The sequence below is a fragment of the Coturnix japonica genome, chromosome 5, assembly GCF_054131305.1.
Source record: "Coturnix japonica strain WE chromosome 5, WE-NBRP24, whole genome shotgun sequence".
Lineage (NCBI taxonomy): Eukaryota > Metazoa > Chordata > Aves > Galliformes > Phasianidae > Coturnix > Coturnix japonica.
The window spans coordinates 42,566,937-42,588,581 of record NC_140667.1 but is presented as its reverse complement, the minus strand read 5'-3'; the positions used below and the strand labels follow the sequence as shown (position 1 = coordinate 42,588,581).

Genomic DNA, 21,645 nt, shown 5'->3' with positions numbered 1-21,645 from the left:
AGCAGCATTTAAAAAAAAAAGAAAAAAGCAGTATTAGTATTACTGTATCTTATCAGAGGATACATTGAGCTAAACATAGGTGTTATAGATAAACCTTTTGAGATTAGCAATTTTATGATTGTATGAATAGTGAACTAAGACTTTCAAAGTTATTTTAGAAGGTACTTATTCTGATTTATGAAGAAATGTCTTTAATCCTAAGAAGGGAAGTAGGATGTTCTCATTTGCTCTGCAATACCATCCTGTGGTAAGTAAGTGTCAAGATATACTTATTTGAAGATTTTACTCTTTAAGCGTTATCTTGGAAAATCAAACACAAATTGCCTGAAATGAAAAATCACCTCCTCTCTTTACAGGATACCTTGATTGTGTGGTCTGAAGCTGAAAACTATGATTTGGCACTTAGCTTTCAAGAAAAAGCAGGATGCGATGAAATATGGGAAAAGATCTGTCAGGTAAGTTGGAGATGAAAGGCTGAGACACCAGAATCATTCTGTGTTCAAAATTTGTAGCCTCTTCTAAGAATGTGAATGTGCACAGAGTAGATAGGAATTGAAAACAAAACTGCCATCTTTTCCACCTTGGATGTTTAAGTTAAAAAACTTTCTCCCAGAAATCTGATAAAAACTATGATTTTTTTAGAGCTTTTTAAGGTCGTTTTGTTCAACATAACTTTATAGATCTTTTACCTCCCAAGGAGGTTGAGCACCAAACTGAGTGTTCAGCAAGTTTCCTAACAATCACAATGTTAACTTTTTCGTAGCGAGAAGAATGTACAAGTTCTTAGTTGATTTTGTAATGTATTTCCTATGAATTTGACTGTAATTTTTATTTTTATCCATTTTTCTTTCTTCTGTCTCTCTTGTCCTTCTAGTTCATATGAGGGCAATATTGAGTTTCTCAAGAGAAACCCATGTACATGACATTGCTTCTGTTGACTGTCAGGTTGTGAAAGAGTGATTTTGTAGTTGAAGTAGGAGACAGCTCTGTCTCTCTGTGTTATCACCACAGAGCTATAATTCTTAGGCTTTAAAGAATCAGGCAGTTCATATGTAGCATGCAGGTATTTTAACATGTACTAATTAACTTACTGTGTTTTACCACTAAGTTTCTGACTATATGGTCATAGAAATAGTACTGTTATGGAACAATGTGCTCAGTTGTTTCTTACTGACTGACCCAAAAGAATGTAGTCAGTATATTCACTGATAGTGGTTCAGTTTGTCATTTGTTGGTTTTATTGTTTTTTTTTTTAATTTTTATTAATTCCAAGCCTTGCAACTTTTCTTAATTGCTATGCTACATTAGGTGGAATTTCTCTGATTTTTCCTAATAACTCCTTCCTCATGTGCACCCTTCTTGTCCACCTGTAGCTTATTTTCACTGATTTCAGAAATAAAGCAAATGAAATCAGGTTTCATAACTGCTTGTGGCTGGGTCCCCTTTTTAACTCCTGAATCTTTTCAATGCTTTTCCAGCTTTGTAAGTAAGTATGGAAGCATTTTTAAGAACCTCAGCAGTTAAAGGACCAAAAGTTGGGGGCAGAAACAAAATGGGGGAGAGGGGAAATTGTGTTCTTGGGAAACACCCAGATAAGAAACCCAGCTTCCTCAGCCTCTAAATAAAGAGCTAGTATTTTTGTAAGAATCCAGTCTCTTTACAATAGCGTGGTCTCAAAACAGGATGTATTTTTGTCTTGTGTACTTTCAAGATCTTACGTTTCCTCAGTTGTTACAGCTTTTTCTAAAAGGAAAACTTTGATACCACTTACACTGTAAGTGGTTGATGATGAAGAAGCAGAAGAATAAGTGGCCTTTAACTGTACTCTGGGTTTTAATCCATGTATAGGCTTGTTAGCCATGGATTGTTATTTCTCCCAGATTTTCATTTATTTATTTATTTATTTATTTATTTATTTATTTTCCTGATGTGCAGGTTTAAAAAGAACTGCACCTTCTGCCCTTTTATGTATCTACATTTCTAGATTTGACATGTGGATGCTACAGTTAAGATGTAGTTAAAGCTGAAACACTCTGATGCCCAAGCATCTGTCTTAGTTTTTTTTACTAACTTGTACTTTACAGTTTTGTGACTGTGTCTTTAGAGATCTCTCTTACTGTCTCCCTTGTTTTCTTCTTCTGAGAGCTCCAGATTTTTACTACTCATTAGTAAATGTTGGTTTGGGGTTTTGTGTTTTTAAGGGCTTTGTAGATTTTACTTTGGATTCTTTGCCTCTGTTGAGTGTTTGGGGAGTGCATGATAACAGACTTTGACTTGAGGCTTGTTCTCTTGTCCTGAAAATGTTAACAAGACTGGCCTGCCTACTCTGAGCTTGCAGAAGCGATGAGAAGCATTAAGAGCAGATAAACAACCTTAGTTGAATATTAACAACTGTCACTGCAATAATGTTATACTGGTCTGTATGTGAAAACTTATCCACAGAGAATAATGAATAGAAGTAAATAGCCTAGCACAGTCATCTATAGAAATGTTGTGGTCCCTGTTAGTCATTATGAATATCCTTCTGTATTTGGAATACTCTGATTTTTGTAAAGTATTCTGTATGAAGAAATCTTTTAATTGTTTCTTGCCTTCCAACCAGCTATACTCAATGTGAAACATACATGTGCACTTCTGCTTCGAGTATACAAATAAAAGGCACGTGATGTTTGAAATGGTATTTTTTGAAGAAAAACATTGTAATGGTAGGAAATATAAAACTTCATTTTTTGAAAGCCTGTTGTTTTATAGGTTCAAGGCAAAGACCCCTCTGTCGATATTACTCAGGACCTTGTCGATGAGTCTGAGGAAGAACGTTTTGATGACATGTCATCCCCGGGTCTTGAATTACCATCTTGTGAATTAAGTCGACTAGAAGAAATTGCAGAACTTGTGGCGTCTTCACTGCCTTCACCGTTACGCCGTGAAAAGCTGGCGCTAGCACTGGAAAATGAGGGCTACATTAAGAAGCTCTTAGAAATTTTTCACGTGTGTGAAGACTTGGAGAACATTGAAGGACTACACCACTTATATGAAATTATCAAGGGAATCTTCCTTTTGAACAGAACTGCACTTTTCGAAGTCATGTTTTCCGAGGAATGTATAATGGACGTAATTGGATGCCTAGAATATGATCCGTCTTTATCACAGTCACGAAAACACAGGGAATTTCTGACTAAAACAGCAAAATTTAAAGAGGTGATTCCTATATCTGATCCAGAATTGAAGCAAAAAATACATCAGACATACAGAGTGCAGTATATTCAAGATATGGTCCTACCCACTCCCTCAGTTTTTGAGGAAAATATGCTATCAACGCTTCATTCTTTCATCTTTTTTAATAAAGTGGAAATAGTTGGTATGTTACAGGTAAGTGTAAGAATTTCACTGTCTCTTTGTTTGACCTTGGACAGAGAAAGTTGGTTAATATTTCCTGGAAAGGCTGAGTTGCTTCAGCGAAACCTTCAGTTATTCTGAAAGTCATTTTCAAATGCTATGTGAAGAAAAGATGTGGAATTTGAATACCAAGCTGTTAGGTATACATTTTTAACATGCAGATTTTAGGCTGTGTTCTTTTTAACCAGTGATTTAAATGAAGCAAACATATGTAGAGTTCCCAGCAGACTTGGTTGGAGTAAATAGTTCTGTTTGCATTTAAAGTCCCTAAATAAGACTGCATGAGACGACCAGTTTTCCATGATGTGTTAGTGCAAGTATGAAGAGATTATGTGTAACCAGTGCTTTAGGTTTCTTACCTACACATTTGAAGTATTCTGCACCGGCCCATGAAATTCCTCAACTGTGAATAGGTGGCACATCTTTATACTGGGAGCTTCCTACAGTTTTAAAGAAAACTTCTTTAAATTGTCACGGCTCATGTATTTGGTTTGTAAAATTAATTATCAGCATCACATTTCTCCTAACTTTTAAAGAACAAAAATTCTTTGTAGGGGCTTTCTGATCTGGAGCAGTGGACAAAATGCGAGATGCTGCTGGTTATGTGAATCATTTTAATCTTCAGTTGAATCTCAGTGTGTGCCTTGTTTTGTTTCCTGAAAAATACAAGAGAAAAAGAGTGAAAAATACATTTGATAGCTCATGTTGCAAATCAGTGTCAAAACTAGTCCTGCTTTTCCACCCACCTCACATAGTTATCAGAATGCTGATCTTATTGAACCCAGTTGCTTGAACCTGAATCTGTTGTGTCCACCCACAGAGTATTTGGTAAGCAGCCAGGTACAGGCGCCCAGGCCTGGCAGCTGAGGCACATGCCTTGTGGAAGGACTGTCACTTGGTTGAGAAGACAGATAGAGCACCAAGGACATCTTGAATATTACTAGGCTTCTTCATATCTGTATGTGTGTTCAATGAACAAAAACACAACATGCACCTGACTAAAACACTCAGAAAGCCTCTGTCATCTTGTGGTCGTTGGTTTGTGAAAACATCCAAACTTGACATTGGGATTGCTGAAAAAGATTCAGTTGTTTCCTCCTGAGTATCCAGTGTGACATGTGTCTCTGTAATACTTTTACGTCCTTGCAAGAATTGCTAAAGCAAAGTCCTGAGGATGATGCTTGAGAAGGAGAGTAATTATTCTGGGTGTCATGTCAGTGGCTGCTACTGGCTTTGCTATGTTGAAAAGGAAACAGGGAGCTAGAAGGGGGACCTGATGCTGTAAAATCAGAAGGGCATGCTTACTTACTGGGAAAAACTGAGGGTAACTTGACATAGTGACTGATTTGTTTGTTGGTTTTGTCTCTCTTAAAATCTGTCCCATGTTTGAAACATGGAAGATAAGCTTGGGTTAACATACAAAGATTCAGTGTGGTTGCAAAACTTGTCAGTTGCAGTTTATAGATGAAGTAGTGATTTGAGTCTGATTTTGATTTGTTTGACTGCAAATTTCTGAACCTTATCTTCTACTGTTATTTGAGAATGAACTGTGTGCTCTTTGTTGTAGAGCAGAAGAATTAGCATTGCAAAACTTTAAAAGTAAGATAGATATTTCAAGTTGTTCAGGTGCTTTCTACAGCTTGTGGGAGCCTGAGTGGTACCACACAAGGCATAAGATATACCCGTGGTATATTGTATTTCCTGGTCCTTCTTTAATACTCCTCTTAAAACATTGAGAGGGAACTCTAGTACATAAATAAGAATCTGTTTGACAGAAATGTTGCTGATAATTCTTGTTGAAGGAACTAAAAGAGAATATCACAAATTATAAGAACATCACATTTCCAAGAGATTAAAAGGCTTTATTGATTTTTTCTATTCTTGTAGTGTAGCTGTAAGTCATGGTTTAAACCTGTTACCTGGCATTTCTTTATTCATTTGCTTATGGAGCAGCATGTTGAGTTGCACTTTTCTCTTTCTTCCCTTTCTCCATCCCCCACGCTCAGTCCCTGTATAAAAATGTATATTGGTTCTTTATTTATAAATAGGATAATAGATAAATACTACTCTGAGATAAGAATTAAAAGACTGTTTTTATTCATTTAGCTTCTGTAACTAATTTTTAAGGTATTTCTTCTTTTAGTGTATGGTTTAGTGTGCACTTCTGTAGCTGTTTATATCACAATACTTTGATGAGGGCCTTAATTTATGGAAGATGTAAAATTATCTTCGTCTACATTCTGGCCACTGGAGTTCCTGGCATTCTCAGTTTTACACGTGGGACATCCTAATGCTCACTGACCATATGTATGTACATAAAAAGTTGTTTATTTTGTAACTCATGATTATTTGAGATGTTTCTGGAATGCATCATGGTGGTTTATTGGGAGACGCAAATGAATCTTAAGTCCTTAGTTGATGTGTCATACAAGGTTGGTGTGCTTCTGCTGTTGACTTTAAATTGGCTGTTCAGGACTGAGTCGGTGACTAAGGAGATGTCTTTGTCTTCAGTAAGTTTTATGTCTCACATTAGAAGTAAACCCTTCTCCATGAATCATTTATAGCCTGTGCCATGTTGCCGCTGCTGTGTATGCGACTGGATTGCTTTGTGTTCTATTCATTTCGCTGAAGGAAGGGAGAAGGAAAACTATTAGTTCCACCATGAAAAGAGAAGCTGTGAAAGAGCCTCCTTTGCATCAGACTGCATGGTAACTGAAGTATACTCAAGCATACCTTGCTTACAGAAAGGTGACAAGACATTTGAACTAGGTGGTGCAGTTTGTGTCCTGTGCTTTTTGACAGGCCATTTGACTTTATTCTGAATTGATCAGTGTTCTGCTTAAGGCATTTGGTATCCAAATAGGGCTTCATTTAAGGTCAGCTTTTCAACTATAATTTGTTAATTCCATGAAGACACCTGCTTGCTTCCTTTGGCTTTCTCTGGTAAATGACTTTTGTGCATCCTGCGGTAAAACTAAGTACAGAGAATTGGTCACCTTTGGTACTTGGGCTTATGAACTGAATTCCTCCTTCTTCATTAAAGTTAGTTTTGCCATTATCTTTATACAAACACTTACCATGGTGGGCTCTTAGTAGAAATAGAGGTTAGTTTATTTGTGATGTAATCATCTTAATATTCATCATTTCGAGTCAAGATGTCACTTGTTGATTATGATGATAAACCCATGATACCAGCATTTCCAGTCTTCAGAATTAGCTGCTATTACCTACACAGTTACAGGTTTTAAGATACATAAGGTATGAAAGAGGTATATAACTTTATTTTCCAATTTCAGCTCCTCCTAATATGCATTCAGTGCTTGGGGTGCAGCCTGTTCTAGTCTTGATGTCATAGCCAACATTGCTGAAACGTGGGGCACATCAATTGTTGAGAGTAGGGGTGGGACAGGTGTGTGGTGTTTCTTACTTTATATGACGCTCTTTTGCAATAAGAATACATCCTAATGTTCATACTGGAGGTCACCAGTTCCTTTCCCTTTGTATTATTAACTAGTTCTTAAAAAACAAAACAAAAACTTGCAAAACTGCGCCATAGAGTGAGCAAACACTATTTCCTTCCATTCTCTCCCCCCTTTTCTCAATGGCCTGTTCTCTTTGCCAGCAAGATCCTATGGTGTTTTTAATTCCAGAATACAGACTGTTAGGTGCACTTTGTGGTTGTTCAGACTGCGGTCTTTTCTTTTTAGGGGACTGGGGAGTGGAAAGGGAAGATTTGGTACCTGTTAAACTAATTCACGTGCCTAGCTGAATGGCCATCACAGGACAGTACTGGTAAATCAGCTTCTGTAATTACAAAAATGGCATTACTGACAGTCCCACACCCTTTTCATTAACTAAGGGGTTGAAGACATGTAGGTATATCTCTATGCTTTATTAGGTGCCTGTGATAATAAGCTGGCATATAATGGTTGTTTGCAGAGAGCTGCTTATTCTTGGCAGAAACCCGGGGACGTAAATGAATAGTCTGCAGGTGTTGTGGAGGAAGAGCGGTGTCAGTGCATGCGGGCAGTGCTGCCTAAATGTGTGAGGATGGGAATATGTGCAGGTCAGCTGTTTTACAGCAGTTAACTGCAGCTTCTCAGGACTAACTCTGGAGATTTGCTTCACAGAGAAATTTTCTTGCAGTACAGTGTGAAAGAATGCCACCTACTGTGGGAAATGACTGAAGGGAAAAGGTTTGCCTTTGGTGCGTGCGAATGATTTCTGAGTTTAACTTCATTGAAGAAAATGATTGTTGATCTGTGCAGAAACTCCAGAGGTGGTTGGGTGGCTCCTGCTGCTATTTCAGCACATTGACTCGAGCAGAAATAGCTCATTGATAGTGAGTGAAGGCATGTGTGGGAAGACAGCGTGAGATAAAGGAGATTGGAACATTTTAAACTGTGAAGTCTTCTGGTGTGGCTGCAGGAAGGGAGTGTACGTTGGAAACTGTAATTTTCAGTTTGCTGGTAGTATTTTATCAAACTTAAACTTTCTGGGCTGAAGTACTAAGAATGAGTACAGAGATGGGAAGGGGGGTGGAAATTATACACTTTCTTCAGCTTAGGTTTTGCTGAGTTTCTTGGGTTTTTGTATTATTTTATGTTCTGAGAAAGGAATGGGTTTCATAATTTATGTGTAATCTCAGGCATGAAGTGTCTGCTAACTGAAAATTAACTATACTTCAGACTATGATTGTTAATGCTTTTTGAAGTGACCTTTGGAGGACAAGGATTTCTTTGAAAGTTTGTTCACAAATATCTATAGGGCTTTCTCGAGCATCTTCCTTCATCTGGGGTTTTTCTTCTTTTTGAAACTGAGAAATGACTGACTGGGTACATGACCTGGCTTCATTTATCTTCACAAAGCATATAAAATCCTAGGAGCATCTGCTCAGATCCTGCAGAAGCATAAGTGAATATTCTTAGTGTTTGGCATATGGATAGTTTAAGTATTGCATATGTAATAATTCATGTGCATAGGGAGAAATGTAGCTAGATTGTATAATTACCATGCAAACTATCTTTTGCAGCTTTAGTCTTTCTTAGAAAACACTGATGACTTCCACAGCTTCTGATATATATCCTAATAGGTTTGATATTTGTCTGCTAAGAGGCCACATACTGCAAAGAGTTATGCATGTACTCTGTGTTTACTTCAGAAATGTGTTTTTGAAGGATTTTTCCAAGTTGGAAAAAATGAAAGCCAGAAAACATACACACTTGTGTAATTCTAGCATTCAGTGTGGGCTCTTTGTGACTTCTAAAGTAGGAACTCTGCTTCCACATTGTGCTTTTCCTTAGGCTGTTGGGTTACTCAGAAATCTAACTTCAGATACGTTACTCTCATCAGCAATCTTACAGCTCAAGAATCATGTGTTTTGAATGTTCCTCGTGTTCACAAGTCTTCACATCAGTAAGGACATGTCTACCGTTAATTAAGCATCTGGAATGAAGCTGCATCTGAATGCATTTCAGGGCTAGGACGTTTCCACAAAGTTAGTAACGGGTTGTTTTTGTTTTCTTGGAGTAGCCATCACTTAATGCGTATTGTCCACTTGAGGTGAAGGCACCAGTGTTCAGAAGTGCCAGGTTGCAAGTTGCAGCTGTTTGCAAGGCTGGGCACAGGGTACAGGGGCTGCCCCTGCATTGGGTGGCCATGGTGGGAGGTGGGACTCAGAGCTGTGCTGGGGCTTCAGTCTGGTTCCACCTGTCGGGTTCCACCTGCAGGGATTGGGGAACGTGTCCTCTTTACACATTCTGTCTCAAATCATTTGGTACTTAGGCTAATACTCTGTACTTTCTTTTGTTCTGTAGAAGTACGCTCAACATGGCTCTGATGTATCTAAAAGCCAAATTTCCCCCCTCCCAGTGATCATTCTGAGATATTATTGTGGTATTGACTTGAATGTACTTCCAGGTTTTATGGAAGAGACAAAAGTTTTCTTCCACAGTAAGAATGGAAACAGGGATTCCAGTGTCCAGCTGGGGATGAGCAAGCATCTTGTTGATACTTTTGATAGATGAGATCGGTTTTATATCACCTCAAAACAGCAGTGTTTTTAAATGTACTGCTGAACATGGAGAACTTGCATGTTCCTCGAAAGAAATGGTTGTATGCCCTGCTTTTTGTTATTTTTTGATTTGTGTAAATACCTGATGCCTCTACTGTACCTTAATTATATTTGCTGTAATGTCCAATTAGTTAAATATTAGAGTATGTCTGAAACCATGTGATGGCTGGACAGCAGGTAGACCGACATCCTTGTATTCCTTCATAACTGCTGGAATCAGTCATTCTGAACGTGTATGTCTGTTAAAGTCTGAAAGTCAGACCTTAGATTTCCTATGCTTGATCTTCCAGAGGGAAGCCTTTCTCATCTCTTTTAGTTTGGGTTTTGGAGCAGTCACAGCAGTAGCACCTTAAATTATGTCCGGAAATCATTATCTTTTATTGTCATTGTACTGTTGGGTTACATTAGAAGAAAGGCACAGCATCAAAGCAAGATGAGACACATGGCATTTTCCAAATACAGGTTTTGGTGGAGTGTGATGAAATGCCCTGTAGGGTTATAGCTCAAGCCAGCCTATTTTGGATTTATATGTGGTACCATGCGGGGAGCTTGGGTTGATTTGTGAAGGCCCTACAGCTGCACTAGCATGGCATGCCCTTGGAAATGAAGTACTTCCATGGTTCTGAATTGTTTTTATGTAAGCATAAGCAAGGCAACTTGGGTTTCTATGGCTGTGGTTTGGGGATGAAGAAAACAGTGTGTGGCGTTACTGACTTCATAAGAAGCTGCATTTTGGCAGCTTTATAAAAAATCTCTTTGGATCTCATGCAAAGGTATCAATTGCAAGCAAGTGCTCTCTGTTACTGTATAAGATTAAGGAAAGGACAGGGGGAGGGTAATTTCTGTTTTATTAACCTTCTGGTTATTAAGATTGTAAAGCTGATAGGGAGCTAAGTGCTACTATTTCCTCCAGTCGATACAAGTCTTTGACATGCTGGCTGCTGTTAAAGTAACTGCATGAAAATTGACTGGATTTTGATTGCTGCCAACCAACTTCCAATGAATGGTGTGTGCAATAGGAGCAGTTATTTTGATTTGGCTTTCAGTATTTAGCCTTTTTGTAACAGCAGGGAGATGGAATCTCACCTCATTCCTGATGTTAAGAACCTTCATCACATCTTGTTCTGCTGCAGACATCTCTAACATTCCACAGTGGTATGTGTGTATAAGGTTGAGTGTTGCGTGTATCAAATGCACAAACATTTGAAGCAAGTGTACTGTGTGGTTTGGTGGGAAGGATGTTGGACAAGGGAGAAGGTAGAGAATCATAGACAAAATAACAATGTCAGTAGAAGACTAAAAGAAGACAGCTGAAAGGTAATGTAAGGCGTATTGTAACTGAGAGTAAAACTGACGGTAAAAGTTGTGGAAGCAAAGACAAAAGATAGTAATTTGTTTGGAAAATGAAATAGAAAACTCTTGTTGGTATGATTAAATACTGTATACAACTGTGTGTTCTCTTTTAACTGCAGGAGGCATGGTTTAGAAGAAATTTATTTTACACTTGGATGCCTTTTGGTATTGTCAAATAAACAAATGGTATTGTTTTGCATTTGTAGGAAGATGAAAAATTTCTGACAGACTTGTTTGCACAACTAACAGATGAAGCCACAGATGAGGAGAAAAGACAGGAATTGGTAAGAAATCCCTAAAATACTTATGAAACGGACAGCTACTGCAAAGTGTTAAACACAGCTGCTTTGTTGAATTACTGACTGCTGTGTGGTGTTGTGTTTCAGGTAAATTTTCTGAAAGAGTTTTGTGCATTCTCTCAAACACTGCAACCTCAAAACCGAGATGCGTTTTTCAAAACCCTATCAAATATGGGCATACTGCCGGCACTAGAAGTCATACTGGTAAGTCAGCCCCGTTTTCTTTGTGGTAACAACTTCTTCTATCTCCAGAGTTGTTGTTCTTTTTTAAATAGGTATGACAGACTCCAGTCATGTGATTTTCTGAAGCATTTGCTTCATTCATCTTGTCTCAGCTTGAAATTCAGCACCTTGTAATTATTTTTTTAACTTCAAAAGCAGTTCCAGCATGACACTGGTAAATGCCCTGAGCATTCTGATATTTTTGTATATTTTTTTCCATTCACATTCTCATCTTTATGTGCTCCTTGGTGTATAAGTAAGTAAGAAAGAAAGGGAGTAGACCAAATGGCAATGAAAACATAAAATGTATTTTACCCAGTAGCTATCAAATATACAATAAAAAGATAATTCAGTTTTAGAATACAGTTTTAATAACAGTTAGATATGATGTCTAGTGGATAATAACTAAAAGCTATATGGTTTCTGATCTTCATTCTTTTGAAACCTTTATTTTAAGGAAAAAAATGATTATATCTGATCTTCCAGGGTATGGATGATGCACAAGTACGAAGTGCAGCCACAGATATATTCTCATATTTAGTTGAATACAACCCATCCATGGTACGAGAGTTTGTCATGCAGGAAGCTCAGCAGAATGATGATGTAAGTAGAGGGTCGCCGTAAACGCGGGTTTCTGTTTTTTATTGAGGTTTGCGTTTCCTGGAGATCCTTGGTAACTGGTTAAAACAGAAATGTTTCAGTACATTTTTGTACAGGGGTTTGTTTATGTTTCTTGGAGATCCTTGGTGACTGATTAATACAGGATGGTAGTGTACAACTAGTAGTAAAAAAAGGTAGTTCAGAGTGGTTTTCAGTGGAGAAAAACATTCTGCCATTTCTGCAGAGGAGATAATGAATGTTTTCTTAAATCTGCCAAAAGCGTGGCAGAGGAATGGATGCTACTCGTGCTGTTCTTTCTGTACTGGAAGAGAAAAAATGGGGTAGCTGGACTTCCAACTGCTGGAAGTGCAGCCAGGATGCTGGAAATGCGGGTGTTGGTTCCAGCCACTTGCGCTGGGTGACTGTCCTCTTTTGTGAGGGACAGCAGTGACTGAACAACTTCAGTGCAGGGTTTGATAAATAGAAATATTATTTTGTGTTCTCACATGTTGTTCTGGTTTTCTGCATGCGCACATAGGGATTATTTTGAGGTGAAAATTCTTTCATCAAGTTTCATAGCACAGCAAAATTTAGAGTTATATGTTTATGGAAATGGAACGCTAGTATGTGTTAAGATTTAAACTTGTGAACTCTGAAAACACTTCCAAAAATCAGTTGAATTTTCAGACTGTTAATTATGTGTCCTACTTTGTTATTTCTGGAGCTTCCCTTCAGAGCGAATTCTAAAGATTCTTAACTTCAAAACCATTTTTAGTAGCTTTGAAAGATTCTTTGCTGCTTGTCTTCTTGCTGTGGAACAACCGCCCAAAATGTGTCACCAGAACACAGAGTTAACTTGCTTCTCCTAGGGTTTTTCTTTTTGGTGGAGAATAGTGTTAGAATTGGTTTTTAGATGAGTTTTTGTTCCTTTCTTTTTCCTGTTAGGATATACTACTCATCAACCTCATAATAGAGCACATGATTTGTGACACAGATCCAGAACTTGGAGGGGCAGTGCTACTAATGGGTTTGCTTCGTACCTTAGTTGATCCAGAAAATATGCTCGCCACTGCCAATGTAAGTAAATACCTTCAAATAAAATTTCAGTTGGATGTTTGGTGGTATGTTACATATGTAATTTTTTGTTTTATTTTATTTCAATCCTGTAGAAAACGGAAAAGACAGAGTTCTTGGGTTTCTTCTACAAACACTGTATGCATGTTCTGACAGCCCCTTTATTGGCCAATACTACAGAGGACAAGCCTAGCAAAGGTAATGCTGCGCTGGATGTTGGTTAAATCAGGGGCTGTTAAATTTAGACAGACACTTAGGTTTAGAATAGAGTAAATGTCAAAGGATATATTTTGTCTTATAAGAGTACCTGAGACTATGATAAATGATTTAAAGTATCATGTTTGCACACCAGATATATGTTTATACCAGAGAGGGTCCAAAAATGCTGCAGAGATCATGTGTGGCGCCACAGTACTTTGCAGAAAATAAGGATGTTGGTTGTACATCAGAGTAAGCCAATCATGAGAGTAATAAAGTGACTGTCCTTGCTGGCTGCTAGCAGCGGTACTATTTATTAGTATTAAAGCACATCCAAAATGAATGTGAAATGATGTACATAAATAAACATCTTAATTAACTGTGTAAATTTCCAAGGAATTAGTTTAATTGATCTGTTGGATCTCAGCTCGCCTCCAGATGGTTTTGAAGTGAGATTTTTTCTACTCCAAATGCTTGTGTTCTACAGTGATCAGTAATCTAGCAGTATTCCTAAAAAGTACAGCCTTTAAAAAATGATTCATTCGAATGTCTTCATTGTTTCTGTCTGCTTAAAAACAAAACATGAGTCACCTTTATTAGTACACTGCTGTGACTGTGTCCTAGAAATATTAAAAGAGGCTCTGTTTCTTCCATGCTACTTCTAAGAGGGTTTCCTGCCAGAGCTGTACAATTAGAAAATATCCAGTCCATTACAATCTAGTTCAGTTTCTATTTTAACAACTAAATATACCTTCCATCATATTCCCTAAGGCATCCGTGGGAAAATACAGGAAACTGTAGATGTTTACCAGACTGTGTTGGATATTTGAAGTAAACTTCTGGTGGTGACATCCTACTTAATTGGTTTTGTTTTGGTTTTGTTATAGATGATTTTCAGACAGCCCAACTCTTGGCATTAATACTGGAATTGCTAACTTTCTGTGTAGAACATCATACTTACCACATAAAGAACTACATCATCAACAAAGATATCCTGCGAAGGGTGCTTGTTCTCATGGCCTCAAAGCATGCTTTCTTGGCACTGTGTAAGTTCAAACGCTGAAGAATAAACCAGTATTTTGTGAGTGTGAATTGCTGTGAATCTTCATTCTTCTGGAAGAAAACTTCTCACAGATGAGACAGTTTGTTACTGAACATAGAAATTCTGCTGTTTTCCTCCGTGTTTCTTAAACAGATTTACAGATATCAGAATTAGTAAATAATAACGTTTCTGTTTCAGGTGCCCTTCGTTTCAAGAGAAAAATAATTGGACTAAAGGATGAATTCTACAACCGCTACATAATGAAAAGTTTTTTGTTTGAACCTGTGGTCAAAGCATTTCTGAATAATGGTTCCCGTTATAATTTGATGAACTCTGCCATAATAGAGATGTTTGAGTTTATCAGAGTGGTGAGTGATGTTATATGCTGAAGTTAATAACTACTTGCTTCACCTTCTAGCTCAAGTAGACTTGTTATTTGTGCCATATGTTTGTGACATTATGTTATCATGGTATGGCGTGATATGCCCACATGACACTGTTTAAATGAACTGTCTTTTTTGTTCTCAGTGTTAACATATTTATTCTTTCTTATGTTTGAGTGGTATGATGGTGTGAAAATTAAATTCACTCAGAACTCAATGTATTTACAGAGTCATAGAATGGCTGAGTTTGGAAGGGACATTGGTTTAGTTCCAGCCTCTCTGTCATAGGCAGGATTGCCACCCACAAGATCAGGGTCCAATCCAACCAGGTCTTAAATGCCTTCAGGGATGGGGCACCCACAGCTTCTCAGGGCAGCCTGTGCCAGCGCCTCACCACCCTCTTCAGTAAAGAGAGCACAGCATTCAGTTGGAATAGCAAACAAAGTTAGGTTTTTTGTAGAGGAGCTTGTCTGGCACTGTGTGGCCACAAAAAAAAAAAAAAAAGCTTATATTGGTTTTGGTTTTTTTTTGTTTAGTAATTACAACAGATAATAGTTAATCTATCAGTATACAAATATTTACAATTTGCAGCAGGACATACTTGTCAGAGTTGGTTTTAGAATTGTTTTCTACTGGAATTTTAGATTCTCATATAACACTCATATAATTTGAAGCATATATTCTTAGAAGATTACTACTCTTATGTCTGCTTCTCTAATCATATATTTGAAGCTCTAAACTATATGTGGTGGTGTTTTTTGTCATAAGCTAATAATTATGTTTTCTATTGAATATTTAAAAAATAGTGTCTCCATTCCTTTTTATGTTGCATTTAGAAATAGATTCACTTGAAGCAAAATAAGTCACTTTGTGTTTGTTCCATTCTGTAGGAAGATATAAAATCTTTAACGGCTCATGTGATTGAAAATTATTGGAAAGCACTGGAAGACGTAGATTATGTGCAGACATTCAAAGGACTGAAACTACGATTTGAGCAACAAAGGGAAAGACAAGATAATCCAAAACTTGATAGGTAACGGGCTCTAAATTATTTTACTATGATTTCTGTTTTGGGAATAATGATGGGTTTTTCTGCAATAACAGGAAGAGTAAATAATTTCAACTTGATTGTATCTCATCTGCTGTTGAATTTAATTGATTGATAGTGTGATTTCCAGATGTATTACTTCAAACTCTTGATCAACTTTAAGGTAACATATTTGCTGAAGGCAGACACATTCCCTCCCTTCCCTTCCTGTAAAGAAGTAATGCTGTTCATCCATTTCAGCTTCAAGAAATACATATTCATACCATAGCCAGACTCAGCTTTTATTTTATTCTTACACCTTGTGTGTGGCTTTGCAAGTCTTGTCACAGACCATGTCCTAAGTGAAATAAACAGATATAAAAATGCAATAATCATAATAATTTGCCTACACATTTTAACAAAGAATAGTTCATCAGTCAGTAAGGAGGCCAACATTGGCATTAACATATTTGGAAACTGCCACTTAAGTAATAATAGAAGTAATAGTTTTCCAGTAGGAGCAAAACTTTAATATAAATGCAGTTTAAAATGCTGTATATCACATAGATCCAGGTTATAATGTTGGCAAGTTAAAATAGTTTTAGCATCCTGCTGCCTCTCCTAGGGAAAAAGGTGGTGGAGCAAAGATAGACCCACACTTAATAAATAATCAAAGGGAGTGGTAAAAGTAGCATGTGGTATCTGAGGCCCTTAAAAATAGAAAATACTGATACCAAACAAAAATGGCAGATGCAGCAGGAAGAGACGACTGTCTTTTTAATATACCTACTTTTTAAAAAATGTATTTGACCTTAAATGCTGATGGGTTATATTAAGTGCAATAAGAAGAAATGTCAGTGGTTTCTAAACTTCTTTTTACAACCTTTTATTTACCACTGCAAATGACTCCAAGTCTGAATGCAGCACAGACATTGATTTGAAATAACATCTAATTGTGCTGTTAGTAAACTACAGAATTTTGTACAGTTGGTCTGAATATTCTTACTAGAACTGTAAGTCATGTAATGCTACAGAAGAAATGTTTTTAATGTTATTTGCATTGAAAATACAAATTGAAGTTGCACATTTGCAAATGATTTGCTGTACTAAAGATACTGACTACAGTATTTGCATCCATAAAATGTCCATGTAAATGTCAAGTAGGTGTTTTGTTATTGATGCGAGCTGATTGTTGAATCATAGTTTTTAAAACTTACTGTTCTTCAGTATGCGCTCCATTTTGAGAAACCACAGATACAGGAGGGATGCAAGAACCCTGGAGGATGAGGAGGAAATGTGGTTTAATACTGATGAAGATGATATGGAAGATGGAGAGGCAGTGGTACCCCCTTCTGACAAAACTAAAAATGATGAAGATATTATGGACCCTATAAGTAAATTCATGGAGAGGAAAAAATGTAAGTGATGAAAAGAATGACGTATGGCCTGTACAGAAAATGTAATTTGTATTCTGTGGTCATACTGAAGTGAAGCTTTTTATTCCTTTTTTTATTGAAGGTCACAGATTTAGGAATTGACACTGAGCTGTTGAACAACCACTTCAAATAAGTTTTATTATCTCTAAAAACCAAGTGATGCAAAAGCGTGTTTACTTCTTAAAGCATCTAAGTGATGATACTGGCTGATAGTCAGGCTTTTCCAAGGTCTATTCAGATTTATTCAGAACTTTCCACGTTCCTTGTGATGTTTTTGGTGGAATAAATAAGTGTTTGTTCCTGGCCAGTGACAACAGCAGCCAGGTGTAGTATAGGAGCAGGAAGAAAATCTATTATCGCTCTTATCAAGTTGTGCATGAAGTATTTTCCCACACAGAAAAATGATATGTCATTATTTGTTCAATAATGTTGCATTGGTTTTTGTTTTCGTGTTTCCTGTGCAGTAAAAGAGAGTGAAGAAAAGGAAGTTCTTCTGAAAACAAACCTTTCAGGTCGTCAGAGCCCAAGTTTCAAGCTTTCCTTTTCCAGCGGGACAAAATCTAATCTTAGCAGTCAGTCATCTGCAAGTAATCTGCCTGGATCCCCAGGTTCTCCCGGATCTCCAGGATCCCCTGGGTCTCCGGGGTCCGTTTCTAAAAGCACATCTCAGATGGCAGCTATTACAACTAAGGTAATTTTCAACAGAAGTAGTCTGACTTCATTGTTATAGACTGGGAATTTTCTTTAGCATGTTTCTGAAGTTGGTGGGGATTCTGACATACTAAGCAGTTGTGGACTGTATGGTTTGTGCATGCTTTTTGTCTAATGTTTAGTATTTTCCAGATCTCCTATATATAAAAAGAAAAAATAAAAGCTCTGTTTATGCCCAAATACATAATTTTTGTACCATGTCTCTCAGGTGGTACAATTCTTTAAGTATGGAATGGAGTCTTTACATATGGAATATATGCATTCACTATTAACTTCACATTTTCAATGATGATAGAACAAGGAATGTTCAGACTACACTGAATATGCAGTGCACTGAAAAAACTAATAAATTCAAGCATTAATTCCTTTTTTTTTTCAGTGTAACATGCATTGCTTATAAAGGTGCTGCATTCACAAACTAGAAACGTTGTAATTAAGTACTTCAATAACTGTTTGATCCTCTTGTATATTCAGTGTTGTGCTACATGTGATGGTACAAAATGTGTGCAATTTAATAGAAGTACAATTTAATGCATGCATCTTGGTACTGAACAGTTAGCTGAAATTTTCTATTTTAAGTGCCCATCATCTGTTTAAATAACATGATCCTTAAGTAAAGAACCAGCATCTGTCATCATAGTTAAGTCCTTGTTAAGCTTCAGAAATTGTGACGTACAGTAGTTAAAGTTTTTAAAGATGGTGTCACCTCTTTGTGGGTTCTAATCCCGGATTTGTGGTTATATGCAGAACAAGAGAATTTAAATTTAATTGCTGAACACTTAAACTGGCTTTTGTGAAGACAGACTGTTGCTATAAAAGTGTCCCAGTTGGAAATTCAAACTCAGGGTGTTCTGTATTTATTTCTGAAGTGCTTCCAGATTGCTTGGTGCTGCAGTCAGCTCTGCTCGGTGGGAGAAATTTGCACTTTTACAGACTGAGCTGTGGTGTATATTTAGCAAAACGAAGTAGATTTTGGGATTTTCTTTCTGCTGTATCTCTACCCAGTGGGGTACTTAAAACCCCATTTTGTCTTTATTCATTTAAATATTTTTCAGACAATATAATCTCCATTCATACCTTTTGTTCTGCTCGATTATATCCAGAACGTGATTAATCGATATCCTTACGGCAAAATGTTGTGCAAAAGTCATTTTCTAATAGAAACATGAAGTGCAAACTATTTTCTTAATTAAAGTAGCTGTGCCTGTCTTTGTAGGGAGGCCTCGTTGGGCTTGTGGATTATCCTGATGATGATGAAGAGGATGATGAAGATGAAGATAAGGAGGAAACTTTACCTTTGTCAAAGAAAGCAAAGCTTGAGTCATCATAATGGCAACTGCTGAAGAACATTACCATTTGGGGGAAGGATATTTTTTCCATAGAAAACAAACCCACAACAAAGCAGCAATCTTTTGTGAATTACTGTGTGTAACACAGACCAACCTATACAAATGGATTTCTGCCAATCAAGTGCCAATTGAAAGGAGCAGAAGAAGGGGAAATACTTCGTTTAGGGGAAAGACTTACGCCTTTGAGCTCTCCAGCTTGGACCACGTGTTGCCCTTTTCTCAGGGAAGGAAATGGAAAACAAAAACAAAAAAGCCAACAGGGCAGGAGTTTTGTTAGTGGAACTCTGGATTGGCTGGTCAGTTGCTACAATCAGAGTATGCTTTCTTGGACCATACATGAGACTTCTGAAGAAAAGGCGGTTTTTGCCATAATTCTTCACTAGTTAAGAATGCCAGCAGTTTCTTTGTATAAAAGAGACCTGCCTTTGAAAATCGTACATTCTGAACATTTTAGTCAAGCTACAACAGGTTTTAAAAACCTCTGTGGGGGAGGGGCTGAATATCAAGTTTCCTTTTTTTCCTGTTTTTTTTTTTTTCTTTTTTTTTCTTCTTCTTCTTTTTTTTTTTTTTTTTAAAATCTGTTCCCTTTGCCCTTTAAACTGCAGATTTTATTTTTTTTTTGGAGGTGGGGGATTTGTTTGTCCCTTTCTGATTAAAGATTGAGTGGAATTCTAGATGTGGTCACTTTTGTGTCATAATTTTTTTTGACCCCCTGAGTGTATGCTTAGTTGTTGAGTATATATTTGGGACCATTAAAATTTTTTGATGTAATATAATCTCACTGTTGTGCTGGTACCTGTTTCACCCTGTGGAATTTTGTTCTGCATCACAGTTCTTAATGTGTTTAGGATTTTACGGAAGATGGTATAGTTTTTATTGGATAAAAAATCCTTAATCTTACCGCAGTGTGCATAAAAAAGCAATACTATTTTGTGACTAAATATTTTATATGAAATTTTACATCAGCAGATGTCCTGCAAAAAAAAAAAAAAATTCAGGGAAAATAGGATGGAGTTAAAAAAATAGATACCTATAAACATGAAATTAGTATTTCAAAGAGACTTGGAAATTTCTTAGCAATGGTGGTAGACTAACTCATCAAAATGGAAGGTGGATGATTTAGGAATACCAATTTAATGACTTATTTGACTTAATAGAAGTTAAAAAAAGAAGAAGAATTAAATCTGAAGGAAAATGGCATTAGTGGTTGGTTTTTTTGTTTTGGTTTTTAACTTCTGGCTTCCTTTGGAATACCAGTTCTAGTGAATCAAAGATGGTTGCAAAATAAATGCTTTACAAGGATACCATCTTTTGAAATTTATTATAATACTCGATTAAAATACAGCAATTAAACTTTGGATCCAACTCCGTGGCTACATTTTTTCCCCCTTTTTCCAAAATCTAATATTAATTAGTAATTGAAGCTAAGTGTTTTTGCTTACAGTTCACAGATGGCTTTGATTGGATGGCAGTGTTTCCATAGACGAGAGCTTACTCAGTTCCCCAGCGAACAAGAAAACCCTTCTTGGATACTTCCAAGCATTGATTTTACTTTTCAACAATCAAAGCACCAGTGTTGCAAAAATCAGGATGTTAAAGACATTAATGCATCAAGTACAAATAGAAGTAATAAAAACCAAAGTCCAGAGCTGGATAATAGTTGACAACACTCAGAATCTCAGGTTAGCAGTTTGTTCTTGAATATTACTGAGCATTGCATGGAAGATTCTGTGCTAACTACAAATGCCAAAGCTTTTCTGCTCAAACTTTATTAATATATTTTAGTAATTTCAGACTTAAATGGAAGTATGAATTAGGGAAAAAGAATTAGTCATCTTTTCCTCAGAAAGTTCCTATTAAATCACACTCAAAGGGCAAGTTTTTGCAGTGAGATTGGAATGTGACAGGGCAGTTCTCAGCAAAATAGGTCACTAAAAGACTGGGTACAATCTGCTGCAGTATCAGGGTGCCCATGATGTCTTCATAGTCTGTCTGAAACATCATTTTTGCAACGTTGGTGTCATAGCAGGAATAGTAACAGGGAAATCTGAAGGTTTTCCTAATTAGTCTGAATTTAAATCCTCCCCAATTTGTTTGCCTTCACATGAGCATTATACTCATATTTTTGCCCATGTAGTTCATCTTCATGTCTTCTAGGCCCAGAAAGTTGTTCTTATAAGTAGTAGTGATAAAGGAGCTGTTCTTGTTGATTTTGTTTTAATGTTCCTTCAGCTTTTCAGTGCTTCATCTTGTGTTGTACGATGCTGCAGTCTTTTAATATGTTAGGTGCTTTCATAGTATTTGTAGGGATCTTGGGTTTTGGACCTCAGTCACTGTATTTAGCAGAAGTGCTACTGGTAAATTACTGTTCATGGTCAAAAGAATAATAGGAGTATTTCTGAACGTTATGTTTTTATGAAGCTCTAAAGTACTGATAAAATACACAGCTGCATGTCTACTAATGCTGTCTAACTTGCATTCG

The 21,645-nt window shown here is 36.9% G+C and overlaps 1 protein-coding gene across 1 annotated transcript in view; it reads left to right on the top strand.

Moving 5' to 3' along the window:
• The window catches only part of PPP4R3A (protein phosphatase 4 regulatory subunit 3A), a 33,851-nt gene extending 13,912 nt beyond the window's left edge, over positions 1–19,939 (top strand). Inside the window, exons 3-15 of the mRNA XM_015865275.3 lie at positions 357–455; positions 2,752–3,369; positions 11,029–11,106; positions 11,209–11,325; positions 11,830–11,946; positions 12,889–13,020; positions 13,113–13,215; positions 14,103–14,261; positions 14,456–14,625; positions 15,531–15,673; positions 16,895–17,085; positions 17,568–17,794; positions 19,031–19,939. Coding sequence (XP_015720761.2) covers positions 357–455; positions 2,752–3,369; positions 11,029–11,106; positions 11,209–11,325; positions 11,830–11,946; positions 12,889–13,020; positions 13,113–13,215; positions 14,103–14,261; positions 14,456–14,625; positions 15,531–15,673; positions 16,895–17,085; positions 17,568–17,794; positions 19,031–19,144 — 2,268 coding nt within the window. The 3' untranslated portion in view covers positions 19,145–19,939. The remainder of the gene's footprint in view (positions 1–356; positions 456–2,751; positions 3,370–11,028; positions 11,107–11,208; positions 11,326–11,829; positions 11,947–12,888; positions 13,021–13,112; positions 13,216–14,102; positions 14,262–14,455; positions 14,626–15,530; positions 15,674–16,894; positions 17,086–17,567; positions 17,795–19,030) is intronic.
• Positions 19,940–21,645: the final 1,706 nt, after the last annotated feature.